Source organism: Pelobates fuscus, chromosome 10 (assembly GCF_036172605.1).
Source record: "Pelobates fuscus isolate aPelFus1 chromosome 10, aPelFus1.pri, whole genome shotgun sequence".
Taxonomy (NCBI): Eukaryota; Metazoa; Chordata; class Amphibia; order Anura; family Pelobatidae; genus Pelobates; species Pelobates fuscus.
The window spans coordinates 93,670,343-93,688,842 of record NC_086326.1 but is presented as its reverse complement, the minus strand read 5'-3'; the positions used below and the strand labels follow the sequence as shown (position 1 = coordinate 93,688,842).

Sequence of the window (18,500 nt, the reverse complement as noted above, 5' to 3'; positions counted from 1 at the left end):
CACTACCTACCCAGGCATTTGTATCCTGGACATACCTGTTGCTCCACGAACTAAAATACGTTAACTATACTCTACTTACCCACCTTTGAGGTTCTAGTACTTATTGGGAAACTGTTTGCTAATTTTTATTATACTTTAATAAAGGCTTAACCAAAAAACCCCTTCCCTCTCCCCCTCCCTCCCCCTTCTCTACATGTGACACTTATAATTGGAGGTATATAACTGAGAACGAGATTGGATTACACCCACTGAGTGGGATCGTTTTCTTTATCTCAGTCCTCATTTTCTCTTTTTGCTTTTAGCATTTACAATGCATTCCTATGGACGCTTGCGTGCTCTCACTGTGATTTTCACAGTGAGAATCACGCAAGCGCCTCTAGCGGCTGTCAATGAGACAGCCACTAGAGGATTAGGGGGAAGGCTTAACCAATTTATAAACATAGCAGTTTCTCTGAAACTGCTATGTTTATAAAAAATTGGGTTAACCCTAGCTGGACCTGGCACCCAGACCACTTCATTAAGCTGAAGTGGTCTGGGTGCCTAGAGTGGTCCTTTAGCTTTTCTCCACTATTGCAGAGTCAATACCCAAGGCTATAGCCGCCTTCCATGCAAAGGCTTCTACCGAACCAAACCCTCCTGCACATATACCCTCTGATTCAGAGGATTCTCATCCTTTAGTTTAGGAAGGAACCCAGTGCAAACGCCCTTGGAAAGGGGATAGCGCTTCTGCAGGCAAGGACAAAGCTCCTGCTAAGTCACTTAAATTGTCCCTACTACTTACTATGCAGGATTACCTGGATCCTCTAGAGGGTTCCACTTCCGTCTTGCTGGTCACGTTTTGAGGATTATGGTGCTACTTACTCTGAGGAGGAGCTTCCGGCGAATATGCTTCAGGACTCCTCCACCTCAGAGTTTGTTAAGGAGACCTTTATTACTAAACCGACTGATACTGGCTCAGGTAATTCGAAGCCCAAGGAGTCTTCAGACATCCTCTTGGATGCTTCTGGTCTCCCACTCTTTGACCCCAGGATAATCCAGCACCCACGATCTGCCGAATGGGTCCCCCCAGACCACATAGCTAATTTATGTAGAATGTGGCTGCGCAAGACCATAGAGAAGGAGATTAGGGCTAAATTGAGGGTTGAGGCCTACTATCCTGGAGAAAGTTGTCTTAACACCTGAATTTGACCCCACGTTGGCCACCTTCTTAACTAAATCTGGAAAGGACCCTCGCAAGCGCATTGAACAAGGGTTGAAAGCAACCAAAGACAAATTACTATCATCCAAATTTTCATTTTAGCAGACAAGGCATTCACTAATGGCGAGTTTGAGACGCATACTGTGCGGAAGTGGACTCAGAGAGCATTATGCCTAGGCAATGCCAATGTGGCAATCTCAACATAAAGGCGCAAAGCTGCACTTTATAAAATTTACGCCAAATTGGCCGACCTAAGTTCAAAACAGTGGGGACAAGAAGCCAACAGATTATTATTTGGAGACAGCTTTATGCGAGACCTCTCTAAGCACGCCTCAGTTTTTATAACGTTAAACCCAGTCCTCACTACGCAGGATCTTTCGCTCCCAAAAATTTTTTTCTGGGAGAGCTGGTCGCTATAGAGGCCAAGCCACCAGCAGAACAGCCTTCACAGGCTACAGGCCTCGCTCCACAGATAATTGGGCTTCAGGACCCACCAGACCCTATCATCGACAGTTCTTTAATCTATTTGAGGATGTGGCTCTGCCTCCTAACGTGGTCGTACTGCTTCAGGTAAAAAAAAACTCTTATTTCAATGTACCAATTGCATGTCGATTAACACATTTTTTTCCAACAGTGGTAACAACTATCTCGAGATCAATGTGTGGCAGAAATGCCTCTGCCACGTTTACTTGGTGGGGCCTGCTTGCCATCCTCCTGCCAAAAGGAATTTAAAATCTTATGTGATTTATGTACTTTTGTACTCCAGAAATAGAGACAGACCATTGGCCCTAACTCCCTGGAACTGTTTTGGGCATAGGACCATGTGCACGGTCGGTCAAAATTATTACTTCCATGGAAATCCCGAACCGATCTGGGCTATTTTTGGATGTGTTGGTCCACCAGATCGGGGCTATCAGGGGATATGACGCTTGTGGGGTTTCCATGTGTTTTGGGGGTACTTTTGGGGTATTGTTAAAATGTGTGTTTTCTGTGCCTGGAGATAATTGAGTTTAGTACAGTTCCTGACTCCATTATCTCACAGGCATAGGGGAGGGATATTGTTTTGTGTGGGAGTGTCCTGGACCTGAGAGTCAATGTAATTACAGTGTGTACTTTGTCACAGTCCCCTCTCAGGTCCAGTGGGGAAAGCCCCTGGAATATGTTATGGAAAACCCCTTGCATGGGGACTTTCAGTTGTGGCTGCCATTAAACAGTTCCTTTTCACCCTCAACATAGAGCCTTGTCTCATGTCTGGAGGGGACAGCTATATTCACTCTGGGGATTGCTATACTCATTATACTCCCTTGGATTATAATCACTAGTTCTTGTAAGAGCTATCCAGCTTTACTCTCTGGATTGGGAGAGGTCTACCCACTGGATGCTGGATCCCTGACTTGGGTCCAGGGTGGGTGGACAGCGAGACTCTAGGCAAGCTGCAGCGGCTAAGGGTCTACAGTGCTGATGGTGTCTAGGGGAGTGCTTGGAAGTACTCGGAAGCAGTGATTGGCGGAGGCACCCAGTCAGGGTGCCAGGCGGTCCGTCACGCAATGGATCCTACAAACGGCTAGGGGATTCAAGACAGATTTTATCACTCTCCCCATGCAATACACTCCACCGAACCAACTATGGATGTCAGTGGTAGACGACCTAGCATAAAACTTAGAATTACACAAACTCAGGGAGAAGGGTGCGATCGAGCGGTCACCTTTCCCCTGTACTTTTCTCAGCAGCATATTCCTTGTACGCAAAAAGACTGGGGACCAATTAACCTAAAGGACCTGGATCAATAGGTCAGATGCAGACATTTCAAGATGGAAGGCATTCATCTTCTCAAGGACCTCCTTTGCGAGGGAGACTGGTTCTCCAGATTCGATCTAAAGGACGCATACCTGTCAGGGACCAGGAACCAGACAGAGACAGAAGTAGATGCAAACACACCTTTATTAATAAATAACAAATAATAAACAAAAGCAAAGTCCAGGAATCAAGCAGGGGTCAGTCACCAGAGCGGGTAGTCAGACAAGCCAGGATCAGGAGCACGGAGAGCAGCGGAGTCAGGAACAAGGCCGGAGTCAGGAACCAGGATCAAACAGGAAACACAGGAACAAGGAGACTTCTGGGAAACAGGAAACCACGCAAGGGCAAGGAGGTTCTGGGCTTAGCTGCTTAAATAGGCAGAACTGATTAGCAGCAGGGTTGATTACTACTCACAGGTGAGTAACCGTGGCAACAAGCAGAAGCAGCTCATAGTAATTGCAGCTGCAAACTCAATCACTGAAACAGACAGGTTTGCTGTTTAAAACAGCAAAGAAACCCTGACAATACCTCACAGTCCCAATCGCCCAAAGCCATCGGGCTTTCCTTCAATTCCTCTGGCAAGAAAAAATTTGGCAGTTCACCTGCCTTCCCTTTGGCCTTTTCTCCGCACCATGGTGTTTCACTAATCTGATGAAACTGGTGATGGCCCTGCTCTGCTCCCAAGGAGTTCGCTCCATGGACGATATCCTTATAACGGCCCAGGACCCACACCTACTACGCCATCACACAAATATGACCTTCTCAGGTAGTTCAGTTTCTGGGATTTCAAATAGATTCTATACAGGCAATTCTCCAACTGCCTTACCCCAAAATAAAAAAAGATTCGGAAGTTGCTATCCGCCCAACAAATCTGCCTACACGATCTAGCACACGTTAAAGGCCTGCTATCTGCATCCATCCGGGCTATATTCCCAGGACCTTTATACTACCAAGCAATGCAACATTTGAAAACTTGCATCGCTCAACTTCCTATGACCAATTAATTTTTGACGGACAAGGTCCGTATAGAACCCCACTGGTGGCTTCGCATTATGGAAGCCTGGAACAGGAGAGCGATCTTCAGATCACAGATTTCATCCTAGAGTCGGATGCCAGTATTTTGGGTTGGAGAGCGACTTTTTCCGAGCTTTCAACCAGAGGCCTCTGGTCCTTTTCGGAACAGGCACTCCATATCGTCTCAAATTTATTGCAGGATCTTTTGCAATCCGCAGTTCTGCGAAAGACGCCTTCAATTGTTCCCTAGTGTTAAGAATGGACAATATTTCGGCTCGGAAGATCGAGATCCAAACTACTTTCCGACCTCACGAAAGACCTTTACCAGTTCTGCCTGGACAAGAATTTTTCCATTCAAGCGTAATATCTCCCAGGACCAGACAATATGGTTGCAGATTGGTTCTCCCATCATTGAAGGGACGCCAGCGATTGGTCATTTGATCCTCTCCTATTCCGTCACATTCATCTCCTACGGGGACCCCTCACATTGGATCTCTTCACGTCCTGTCTGAAACAACGAATGGTTGCCTTTTTCCTGGACCTCCTTTCCTCAGCAGTCGATATGTTCCTACAACCATGGCCGAGGAGGGGACCTTATGCGTTTCCCCCATTCTCAATGATCAAAACAGACCCTTCACCAGGTCAGAACTCAGAGAATCCAGATAGTCATCGTTATGGAGAACCCAGACTTGGTTTCCCACTCTCCTACCTCGAACTATCGATATCCTCAAGAATCCAGTAGGCAAGTGTCACCCACTCGCCTTAGAGGGCCATCTCCTCCTTGTGGCTTGGACTGTTTCAGGGGATCCTGGCATGTCGTGGGACTTTCGAGCACAGCTCGATCACTCTTATGGCATTCATGGGCCCCAGGAACTAGACGGACCTACCTCTCGACATGGCATACTTGGGTCAGCTGGTGTTTAGAAAGGGACACTGATCCCGTTTTAGCACCTTTTACATTAATATTGAACTTCCTATCCTTTCTCTTCGATCAGGGCAAATCCTACAGATTAATCAATGTATTTCGTTCTGCCATTTCTGCGGGTCATGATGCCATTGATATTTCGCCGATAGAGAAACATCTCTCTGTTTGTAGACTTCTACGGGGCATATGTTTGACTAGACCCCCTACTGCCAGATATTCCAATATCTGGGATGTCTCTAGTTTTCTCCTTGTTGGAAACCTGGCCTTCTAACGAGGCCTTCTCCCTGTGCCAACTTTCTGTAAAACTGGCCCTGCTTTTGTGCCTTGTGTCTTTTCGCAGAGTTTCTGACGTTCAGGCCTTTGATTCTCACGCAGTGGTTCTCTCACCAGACGGATTCAGATTTACCATTACCAGACGTACAAAGAGGAATTCCTCATCGGTTTTCTACCCTTACTTCCCGGTCAGACCGTCTCTCTGTGTTGCCAGTTGTACCCGTCAATACATTGACAGCACAACTAATCTACGTCCTCCTTCAGGACCGCTACTCATTTCTTATGTTAGACTACACAAACGGTCTCCACTCCCACGATTGTACGCTGGATCAGATGGTTGCTCACTAAAGCAGGAATTGACCAATCTTTTGGTGCTCATTCGGTTAGAGGTGCGGCCGCATCTTCTGCATTTCGTGCGGACAGGTCACTGTCGGATATTTTATCTTCCACAGACTGGTCAAAAAAATCCACTCTTCTGACCTTTTATTTCAAACCTACGACACACGCTGCTTTTTCTATTATAGAAGAGCGTTAAAATAGCAAATATGAAGCTTCCAGCCTTGACATAAAATTAGGGATTATTCTAGTTTAAGTGACTGAAAAATGTAAATGTTATTAAAGACAGGAGGTGAAAATACTTTCTCCCACTCTTCAAGGTAAGTCTCAGACTCTAATATTTATTTGTTAACTCCAGATTACGAGGCTAATCCTATACCAGTTGTGGTTATATCAAATGCTGTTGCCTTACTGTGTGGACTATAGTTCAGTTGTTAGATTGTTTAATATAACTTAAGCTCAGATTTAAATTCAAGTTATCTTAAAATGTGAGAATTTTAATTTCTCTTACCCAAGAGACCATACTTTCACGGTTCTCTCTCTTTTTCTCCTAGTGTAAAGTTTTCGCAGTGACTCTGCAGTGTCTTGGTACAGCTTGTTTACGTGGTTGACTTCATGAGGATCTACTGTTCGTTGATAGTTTAGTTTACAAGGTTGGCGCTAATACAGTTCGGCGACATCAAGAAAGAGGAATTGGGAGAAGTCTGATGGCACTGTATATTACTGATCAGCACTCTGGTTGAATTTTTTACACTAATGTTAACAGTTTCTTTGCTGCTGGGAATTAAAGTAAAGAAAGATAAGCAAATATTCGCCTCCTGTCTTTAATAAATTTTAGATTATTCAGTCACTTAAACTAGAATAATACCTAATTATATTGCATCATATTATAGTAATAACAAAATGGCATGGAGAATAAACCTAATTTACGATTTATATCCTCAGGTGCAAAATCTCATAAAGCACTCCCGCAAATGCCCTACAAACCAAATATAGTGTATACGTTTTGGCAACTCTGCGGCTGCCTTTCTCACACCCTCACTACAGTGTGCATCCTTATTTGTGTGCATCCTTATTTGTGTATATATCACATTATAGAAACACATATTTTGTGAGAATCAGAACATACTCTCGTTTGAATGAAAATAAGGACACAGTTCTATATTCATGTAAAAATATTTCACCTATTTTTTTTTTTTTTTGTTAACTACACCGCAACCTACGACTTACTAAATAATGTATGTGAATGTGTGTATTTTTAACCCTTTGGAGATCATGATACAGCAGAACATTGCTCTGTCATGTGCTAACAATGGGGTTTCTCATTGACAGAAACAGCAAATACTCTTAACATGGAATCGCCCACAATGCACTATCCCCTCTTACTGCAAAAAAGCCCATAGACAGGGCGATGACTGCCATCCAGATCAGACTGGCTCTGCGGAAATAGGAAGTACCACCCGGCGATGCCATGGCTAACCAAGAATTAAAGTCCAGCTTCTCTTCCTGGCACCACGTGAATGATTAAGAACTAGTCACTGATTGGTTAGCTCATTACCTCTCCTGATTGGCCAGAGGAATTCATCGCCTTTCACCTACCTTACAAATTCCCTCGCTAAGCGCAACGTTCCGTCTGTGTTCGAAATAGAATTGTTTGGCGCTCAATCTCAAATCTAAGTGAATTTCACATTTTGGACCTCAGAGCTGCTCTGAAAATGTAGCAGACATGGAGATTTTTTTTTCTCCCCCTAAATTTTGCAGTTTTACCCCAAAATGTGAAATTTGCTTTACATTCCATTTGAGTTGCTGACAGGTGACAGTCGTCTTGTATGCAGTAACGTCCTAACTTGCACTTGTAACAGTTATCCTGCCTTTTAAAGGCTCTGAATTAGCTTTTTTTTTTTTTTTATGCAAATTGTTTCGTTTCCCCTACTTCCTTCTTATATTTAGCTAGTTCGTTGCTAGTAACAACATTTTAAAAATGTATCTAGCCTGAGCAATTTATATACTGTCTCATAATGTAAATATGGTCAGGATATATATTTTTTTAATGTTCCATGTAGGATTTTGGCAGCGTGACCGGGCCCCTTTAATGTATGCGTCGAGTGCTGGGAGGACGGCCTGGTGGACACATGGAGGGAGGAGGGAGCACCGAAGACAGAGAGCATCGGACTCCTATCAGTGGCAGCTAGCCCATGAATCACCAGTTACCCCCTTGCAACCAGAAGCTATGGTAGCAGGGGGTGATTAATAACATGTACATTTCAGTTTGTGTTGTGTTATGTATGTAAAATCTGTGTATGTGTGTGTGTGCCAGTGTTTGTATGTGCATCTGTGAGTGTCAGTGTTTACCAGTATGTGTGTGTGAATGTGTAGGTTTGTGTATCTGCTTGTGTGCCAGTATGTGTAGGTATGTATGTGTATTTGTCTGTGTCAGTGTTTGTGTGTGTGTATCTGTATGTGTGCCAGTGTATGTATATATAGGTATGTGTGTATGTATAAGTGTGCCAGTGTCTGTATGTGTAGGTATGTGTGTGTGCCAGTGTCTGTATGTGTAGGTATGTGTGTGTGCCGGCATGTGTGTGTCAGTGTGTATGTGCATATATCTGTGTGTGTGTGTGTGTGGGTACATGTGTGTATGTGCTTGTGTAGGTATGTGTTTGTATCTCTGTGTTTGCCAGTGTATGTGTCTGTGCAAGTATATGTTTGTATCTGTTTCAGTGTGTGTATCTGTGTGTTAGTGTGCTTCTGTGTCACCCTTTGCTAGGAGGGGCAGATTAGTTTCTTGCACAGCAGCCCTCTCTGCAGGAGTTCTGCCACTGCCTTGTCTAATTAGCGCCGGTGATGTCACACGTCAGTGCTCAGTGTGTATACTACAGCCCCCTATTCCCCCACCAGAGCACCTATCCCCCATTACATCCCCCTAACCCTCCACTAAAGCCCCCCCCTATACCTCTGCTACTGCCCCTATTCCTCCACTACAGCCTCCTACCCCCCTCCACTACCCTGTGCCCTACACTACAGCCCCCTATCCATCTGCTCCAGCCCAACACTACCAGTGCCCCTCACGACATTTAGTTCTGGATCCACCTTTTTTATGAAAAGGAAGTGTTGACACTGAAAAGCCTGTAGGGACAGGCTATGGACACCAGAACTACTACATTAAGCTGTTATAGTTCTGCAGACTATAGTGTACTTTTAATGTAGTGGTTCTAATGTAAAAAGATCATGTAAAATTGCTGCAGTCTCAGCAATGCCAGCACAACTTTTTCTGAGAAAAGGTTTTCTAAGGCCATCTCTAGTGGCTGTCACTCACACAGCTACTAGAGGGCTTTCCTGGTGCGGCCCTTTAATTTTTTCATAATTAATGTTCAGTATCTTCATGCTCTGCATAAAGATGCAATGTGTCAATGCATCTCTATAAGGAAATGCTAAGTGGTGCCGGGGAGGAGTGTCAGTCTCGGCAAGTGCAGCTCGCTGAAAGTTATAAAGTGCATAAATCTGATTACTTTTATATCTCTGCCGTGGTGGACGCCTGTATGTAAATAATTATAAAAGCACTCTAACATTAGGAATATATGTTTGTTTTCCTAACATTAGAGTGTTCATTTAAAGAGGTATCATGCAGAATTCACATGCTAGATCATTCCCCTGCAATTTCACTGCTCAATTCACTGTCATTTAGGAGTTAAATCACTTTGTTTCTGTTTATGCAGCCCTAGCCACACCCCCTGGCTATGATTGACAGAGCCTGCATGAAAAAAAAAACTGGTTTCATTTTTAAACAGATGTAATTTACCTTAAATAATTGTATCGCAATCTCTAAATTGAACTTTAATCACATACAGGAGGCTCTTGCAGGGTCTAGCAAGCTATTAACATAGCAGGGGATAAGAAAATCTTAATTAAACAGAACTTGCAATAAAGAAAGTCTAAATAGGGCTCTCTTTACAGGAAGTGTTTATGGAAGACTGTGCAAGTCACATGCAGGGAGGTGTGACTAGGGTTAAAAAACAAAGGGATTTAACTCCTAAATGGCAGAGGATTGAGCAGTGAGGCTGCAGGGGCATGTTCTATACACCAAAACTGCTTCATTAAGCTAAAGTTGTTCAGGTGACTAAAATGTCCCTTTAATTACATATGCCTTTATAAATAGTGCTGCTCTCTAGTGTCACTATAACGACTTGATATATTGGAACTGACATTAAATGAGAACTGTCCCCTTACACTATTTTTTAATACAATAATCCTTTCATCAAATTTTCAAAAGATTGGGGATTCTATGTTAAATGAAGCGAGTCAGACGGCGTTGAATTTGACAGGTAGTTGGTCTGATGTCACTGCACCGTGCAGGAAGTTAAGCAGGGAAGACCAGAGAGACTATATAGAGGTTTCCCAACAATGTCCCACTCAAGGTGCATGTATATAGCTGAAGGATCCTATCTTATACTATACTTCTTTTAACAAACAGTAGATTTTCATTTCAAAACTTGATGAAAGGATCATTATATTAAAAGATAATGTTGACGTGACAACCCTTTAAGAGGAATCTTTTCAAAATGTCCCCAGCTGCATTGTCTTTTATCTGTAAATCGAACAGGAATGTCCTTATTTTGCACAGATGACACAATAAGACTTGTCATGTCATATTATTTGATTCTTTAATACAGCAGATATAAAAAATTACTCACATGATGTTGGGAGTAGTGGATCAAATTTTACAGTTTGAGCGCATGTTCAACCACTCTTACATTGGCAGAATTATAGATTATTTCGGACCACACACCTTTAGTTCAGCAACGCTCAACACATGGGCACTGTAGTTATTGCAGCCGCCCAATAGTGATGGGAGTGAGCGCAGGACTTTTCTTGCTGCATTTGTATCCATTTTTTGTATTACTCAGCTTTGTTACAATGCAGCCGCCCATCCCATGTGTTCCCTATTAAGGGTTAATAATGTATAGGGGTGTATATAAAAATACCCCTTTCTGTCTCATTAGAGATTTTTGCCAGAGGCTCAAGGAAGCAAGGTGAATGGTTAGAGTTAGGACCCACCTAGGGGGGTCTGCCTTGATGTTGGCAGGTGGGCTCATCCTCTCATGGCCATTGGAGGTAACTAAAAGACCTCCATTTGTTTAAAAATACATAGGGATAAAGGAGAGAGCGCAGGTAACTTGTTTTTCTTTGGTTTTTACTATATATTGGGGCTGATGTGTACTGTAGTCATTGCAGCCGCCCAGTAGTGATGGGAGTGAGCGCAGGACTTTTCTCTCTACATGGGCAGCCCTGATGCCCTTATTGGCCACACTGCCAGTCATCTTGGTGTGTATAGTACTGTAATGACTTACCTTTGTTACAGTTGGGCACATTACCAGTGATGCAAGTTCTTTTTAACTTTTATACCAAAAAACATAACACATCAGGGAAATTAGTTTTTTTTTTCAGAATATTATAAGTGTAAAGCTATCTGAAGCAATAATGGGAGAATAGAACAAACATATTTAAATATGTTCAGCAAGAGATTGTACATGTGGCTAAAGACCAGGAAGCACTTCCATTTAGCTTTGCTTTGGTATTGTTTTATTCTTGATTCTAGTCCAGACTTGTTTCCTTTAAGGTAATGAACCTGTAATTAAAACAAGTAACAATCATTAGCATAAACATAGGTAGGGAAATATGCCTCTACCTGTCCAAATGCCATTGTTTCTTTAGTAGTTATTGACGCTTAGTAGCTCAGACAGTTCTGCTCGCGATCTGGGTTTTGACTGAGAGGGTTTGGAATTATATGGAGCCCTGATGTGTCTTGTGAGGCACTATGATCATTCCTGGGTGGATGCCATGACCTTGGGGCGTAGTAGTTAATCAACAATGTTGGCTTATTCACTTAGATCCAATGCATTAATTCTGGATTAACAAAATTCTGTGAAAATCCAAGAGTTTTTCTCACATTTGCAAACTGAATATATTCTAAAGGCAGGTCAGGGGGACATTTGAGGAATCTCACTGAATGTGCACAATAACACCAATCCACAGTATTTGTCTGTTGGCCACACAAGCAGCCAGCAATCAAACAGTTAAAGAAATAAACATGAAAACTTACTACAAATGGAGTACTCCAGACCTCTTCTTTACCAGGAATAATTAGGGTCCTTCCTACATGTCACAAATTGCAGTGAATGCTCATGGGCTGTTTTTACTTATTTATTTAGTAGTTTTTCTAATAATCCATATTCTGCTTATTCATTGAAATTACAATACCACTTTTTGAAGTCTCAATGAGGAATAATTCATTTCTGTGTCAAATTGTACCAAACAGGACATGCAGTCAGGGAAATAATACAAGCTGTTTTGTACTGTGACAATTCTGTTACAAGAAAATATGAGGTGAACAATGATCATCATTCTTGTATTTCCCTCCATCTCTTGAGTGCTGTATTATGGGCGTCATGCGTTCTGGAGCTGAAAAGTATGCTGGGCCTAAATTTATAATTTAAACAAACTGACCTCTACTCACTAGACATATCAGCTGTATTTTCTACACATGGGTTTATAAACTGGAAATGTCATATATATATAATTCATCTTCACAAGCAGGATGAGTAACAGAGAGATGTTTATGGAAAGTTAGGGGTACAAGGGGCCACCGCTCATTTTATGGGTGATGGGGTACAAGGAATCCATCCTATGGATAATGGGGCCTCTGATGGTCTGTGTCCAATCTTGGAGAATAGATAGACCACCCCATGTGCAAAGGGCCTAGTGCATATTTTTGCTTGTTAACCATGGCACAAATCAGCTATGGATTAGAATATAAAGTGCCTACTCTACCTTTGGAACATTAGGTTTTATGGATGGTGTTTACCATCTGATAATTTTCAGTGACAATACAAAGTGAATTTCAAAATGGAGGCAAATGTAGCCATGTTGGAAGCAGAGCTGACTCAGAGAATTTTTTCCAGTTCAGTTATTTTGCCCTTAAAGTTGAAATTTACTTAGAATTCTCACTTTAGTGAATAACAGTTTAAGAGTACTGCATCCAGCATTTCAGGCAAAATGGCAAAAAAGGAAATTGGTAGCTGAATGTGTTTCACACCTGAAGGCAGATCCTCGGCATCTCCTTCATGAACCCATTTTTTGCTGTATTCTGGTGTACTTTCATTATTTATTTCCAATAAAATTGGAGTATAATTGCATACCGGTTGTGGTTTGTGTTATTTCCTTGATTTTCCCTAGGAACCATGCGCGTTGCACCCCCTACCTGCTATCACATCAAGGTATTTGCACCTCTATTCTTGTCAAATATAAACTCATATGTACCTTATGTTTATTTATATGTTAGTAAATCATCCACAAACATTTACAAAATTTGCATATAATACCATTTATAGACTTTGATACCAATCAGTGTTATCAGTCGGTTTTCAGTGCATTGAAGAAAGATTTATCTCCCTTTGGTCATTTTGTAGTGTCATAATCTATAGTTCAAATGGATATTTTGGCTATTTCTATTGTTTGATGTACACATGCTAATACGTCAAAGGTGTAAAATACTTTTTTATTGTGGAGCATGAGGCATTGAATAGCAACAAAACAAATATTTGCAAGTTACAAAATAATTCACTTCCTGAGCATTTATATCTGTAAGTGTTTCTAGACTGAGTGTCTTTTTAGCTTCCTTCATATGGATCTGGACATTTATTGCAATTCTTCTTGCTCCAAACATTAAAGGTGATAAGTACAACTACACAAGACAATGCTGTGTTTAATTCCTGTCATACCTGTTAGAACAAAATCGATCTCTGAGGCATGAGATCAGCAAAATTAAATGAGTGATAATTGGGGAAAATGTCTGGTTTGGTTAAGTAATGTTGTTTTGCAGATGGTAGATTCAGAATTTGACACATACCAATTGAAGCAATAGATTTGCCCTGTATTGTGTTAACAGACTCTTGACATTTTCATTGGCAATGTTGTTTGTCTGGCAAATATTAATTACATTGGCTTAATTAGTCATAGTATACTTAAAGGAACACTGTAGCTTTAGGAATACAAACATGTATTCCTTCATAACACTATAGTGTCTTGAGACCTATCTAGGTGTCTAGCTGTCTCCTAAGATTCACAGTGTTGGCATAATTTCACAGAAATATTAAGAGTAACTTCTTTACATTGTAATATTTAATCTCTTGCCAAATCAAGCTAGTGGACTTTTTTGTCTTTGTTACAAAAAAAAAAAAAAAAAGATGTCATAAAACATATCATGAAAAGGCAATAGTGGCACTGCAATGTACATTGAGCAGCATATGTATACTCAATTGCCCACCGCTTGTTAATTCTATTCTACGGGGAGGGGACACCAAGACATATGCAGGAATATGGTGTGGTCTTTCTTGCATGCTGAAGGGATCAATGAGGTTGAGGTTCAGTGGGTATGATGACATGAGTGATCTCTTTCTTGTGCCAGAAAGAACACACACACCAGAGAATGGAGAAGTGCCACTGAACTTTAAGGGACACTTTAGTCACCCAGACCACTTCAGCTCAATGAAGTGGTCTGGGTGCCAGGTCCCCCAGGTTTTAACCCTTCAGATGTAAACATAGTTTCAGAGAAACTGCTATGTTTACATTGCAGGGTTAATCTAACCTCTAATGGCTGTCTTCCTGACAGCCGCTAGAGGCGCTTCTGCGAAGCTGGATGCGAAATTTGCATCCAGCGTGCAGAATGTCCATAGGAAAGCATTGAGAAATCCACTCGGGAGTCGACGTCGGAGGGGGAGGAGAGGTCACCAGCGCCGAGGGAGCCCGGCGCTGGATTAAGGTAAGTAGCTGAAGTGGTTTTAACCCCTTCAGCAGCTTTAACCCCTGAAGGCGCCAAGGCAGGGGGGTCACCAGTGCCGAGAGAGCCCGGCGCTGGATTAAGGTAAGTAACTGAAGGAGTTTTAACCTGGAGGGTGGGGGTCCTAAGGATGCTATAGTGTCAGGAAAACAAGTTTTTTTTCCCGACACTATAGTGATCCTTTAAATCATTATAATGAATACTAGTAGGCAACGCTAAAATTAGAAATATACAACATACTGCAAAATAAGCTGATGGAGCGGGAATAAAGGTCAGGGGATAAATCAAGTATACAAGGTGGAAGGATAGGGCATAATATGGAAAGAAGCACAGATAGTAAGTGTAGCCACAAAAAAAGACAGAGGAAAAGGATATGATGCATAAATGAAATAGGATAACTTCTAGAGACACAGAAAGGGTAGTGAAAAGGCACCAAGAGCAGAGTGCACATACAGGTTTAATAAAACTCAATATATAGCAAAAATACACAGCGTTAGTGTTATCACCCCTTAACACACCTTCACCGCGATTACCTCTGTAAAAAACATGATTTACCATATATAAAAACCCAAAATGTTAGTGTGGTGTGTGCATAGAGAGAGGACTTAAATAAAAGAGCTCTACCCTGAGAAAGTCAAGAGGACGAAACCGGTTGGAACACATGGCATTGTGTGACTTTGATTTTATTTCCAGTCTGTTTCCATATATACACCAGGATCCAGTTTTTCTACCGTCAGGAAACCACAAGTGATTACGGATTAAGTGGACCATACGATACACCAGCAGACTATCCATTGGAGGTCTTTTAGACCTGATTACATGCCTTTTCAGACACTTCTGTGGCTTTCCACTTGTGAGTGCAATATATACCTTTTTTGGGGAACATTTATGTAGGGTTTTACACAATGTTGTGCTGTGATTAAAAATGTAACATTTGGAACTACACATGTATCATAACAAATGTGGTTTACGAGCTACCGATACTGAAGTATCCTAAGGTATTAGCCCTTATTTCTATCTCTGTCATTTTACATTTAAATCCTCTATTCACACACCACACCAACTTTTTTTTTTTTATTAAACATATGCAAAATATGACAGACATTGACAGAATGCTCAGTAGCAATGACATTGGCCCGTATATAAAGAATACAAATTTTAAAATACAAGGAAGAAGAAACATTAAGCATTTGCATGAGATATCTTAGATATGAATGTGGTACATTGACTCAGTTACATACAACAATCTTAAGCTTAGAGATGTGCTACAAGTACCTTAACTTCATGTTGTTAAACTTATAGGTTATAATGGTATGTTAATACCAGGCCCGTCGCGACAAGGCAAGTAAACCAAGCAATTGCTTGGGGCCCCGAGCTGGCCTGGGGCCCCAAGACAACGACTGGTTAAAAACATAGCCTATCACTGTACAGACACAGGTGGCGGTGTGTGCATGTGGAAAGCAGGGAGAGCTAGGACACAGCCCGGCAGCCAGCTCCAGCACAGGCGGAGCCTCCATGTCCATCTTGCTTGGGGACCCCCAAATTCCTTCAAACGGCCCTGGTTAATACCTTTACATAGAGGTGTGTCGAGAGTTAATAGGGTGTTTACATCCCTGACAATCTTAATCATGAAACTGAATCGGACATTATAGGAACTGTCCCTGTAGAGAGTTTTTTTCCTACTTTCGCTGATCCTGACGGGGATCAAGTGGATGGCAACTTCTGCTTAACTGAGCTTGTGTTTTTCCAAGCATATAACCAGGGACGTATTACCTAGTACTTTAAATCATACTGTTAGGAAATTAACATAAAGCATTTCAATCGTGTCTGTCAAAGAATAGGACTAAGAACCATGTGTGCACCTGGTGGGGTGGAGGGCAAGAATCAGGGTCTGATCCCATAAAGTTTAGTAGCGTAAGGTCTTGTAGGGGTAGTGTTTTATATTTCTGAGGAATAAATACTCCTCGTTATTTAAGTTGGTTGGTGACTTTCTAGGAATTGGACGGGAATGTACGGGAATATATTATGTATTTGTCCGATAAAGAAGTTAATTCCTCCATCAAGCATATTGACTCAACTTTGCTAATCCATTCTCTCATTGATGGGGCCAAAGCACTTTTCCACTTAATCAGGATGAGCAGGTTGGCCGCAGTTATTAGGTGTTGAATAAGCGTGTGCCAGAATTTCAGCATTGGTGTGGAGTACTGAAGGAAGGGGCATGCCTCTGGTGTATTAGGAAGTGTCACTGTAGTGAATATGTGTACCAATATATGATTATCTTACCCCAGTACTCTCGTATTATTGGGCATGTCCACCATATGTGTCCTTTCATACCCGCAGATGCACCGCATCTCCAGCATGTGTCTGGGGTGGTAAAAAATGAGCAATGTATCTGTGATGGTGTGTAATGCCATCTTGATATGCGTTTATAGAGACTTTCGTGTACTTGGTTATTTAGGGAGGATTTATATATATCGTTGAAAATATAGTTGTCTATGTTTCAGGAGATATTGAGATACCTAAGTCCAGTTTGGTAAAATTTGGGTGTGGTTGCCCGGTCATTGGCTTGTAAAGCCTTGTATAAGATCCATAGACGTTTAATATTTTGTGAGTGACAGTGTGTTTCAAAGTTTGTGTATTCAAAGGTTCTGCATAACCATCCAAATTGAGGTATATGCCAATTGGAAAGATCTTTACATATGGTTAGCAGCAGAGGCAGAAAGCTAATGCCATAGAGGGAGTTACGTTTGCACGGTAGGAGAACCCCTAAATATTTAATCGCCGTATCTGTCCAGGTGAAAGGGAAACCACACCAACTTTTTGTGTTCTTTATATAGCAAAATCTCAAGGGGAATAAAAGGTTGATGGAATAGACAGTATATGTGGAAATGTGGGTATACAGTGAACAAAGGAGGTAAGGATACCACTTGATACGTGAACTCAGCAGGTCAGAAAATGCTCTGATGAAAGAAAGACCATAAGATAAAAGTCTTAAATTCTATTGGTACCACGAAGGGAATAACAAGCAAGTAAAAAATAAGAAAGCAAATGATAAGAAGTGAAATACTAAAGAATAGAGAACAAATACAACCAAAATATTCAAAAGTGTGTGTGAAACAAAGGCAGAAATGGGATATGAAAAACAAAATCACGCAGCAAATAAAGGAGATTATATCCAAACAAATGGATTCTTATCTATCCTTCAATGTGCAATTACAGGAAAGCGTTAGTGTAAATTCTAAACAAGTGATTGTGCAAAAAGTTGCATGGAGAAAGCGACTGCAGAATCATAAAATTATTATCCTGTGTAAAAAAAATTGGTATTGATTGATTGCCCTTGGGTTACAGGAACTAGAGCACACAGCACAGTGAATCCTGCCCTCTAGATAATTCTGGAAATTCACTCTTGAAGGTTCCAGTGGCCAGTAAGTCAAGTGCAAGTTCTGTGATAGCTCCAGGCTATACAATAAAAGAGAGAATTATCTAAGGCCAATGTCTGCCTTCTCCAAGACAACGGATGCAATTAGGCTATTGGTCCAATATCAGAGCTGTCCTGCAATGATGCATATGACATCCCATGATGCAGAGTCTGTAAAATATAGGCTAGAAACCTGTCACATCATTTGGAGCCAGGGCAAATGCTCGGGTAATTGACCACATATATAAAATTTGTTACAACCTTAATGCAAATAGCATTGGGAAATTCAAATAAGAATTTGTATAAATGGGATTGTGAAGGTTTATACAATTTAAAAAATACATTGTTTTAGTTCATACTTTGTTTCATGAATCAATTCAATATCACTTTCTTCCCAACTCTTTTTATTCAATATCGGTTTCCCGTTGAAAAGTAGGGCTAAAGGAATATCTCCTTACTCATAAACTATTTGCTACCAAGATATGTATTGCACTTTCATGAAAAAAAAACTATTCCTTTTATTTGGAATTATCTATAAAACCAAATTAAATATCAATACAAGATGGAACGCAATTTATAATCCTTGTCAGGACATTTTGTGTCATATTCAGATATATGGTTACACTGGACAAATTATAGAAGTAATTTGTAATAGACTTTTTATGCCTCACCATGCCCACCTAATGCCCTACGCCAAGACTTC

The 18,500-nt window shown here is 41.3% G+C and overlaps 1 protein-coding gene across 1 annotated transcript in view; it reads right to left on the bottom strand.

The window, feature by feature from the left end:
* Positions 1–7,054, bottom strand: part of TMEM254 (transmembrane protein 254) — a 36,087-nt gene extending 29,033 nt beyond the window's left edge. The window contains exon 1 of the mRNA XM_063434150.1: positions 6,930–7,054. Coding sequence (XP_063290220.1) covers positions 6,930–7,016 — 87 coding nt within the window. The 5' untranslated portion in view covers positions 7,017–7,054. The remainder of the gene's footprint in view (positions 1–6,929) is intronic.
* Between the last annotated feature and the right edge of the window lie 11,446 nt (positions 7,055–18,500).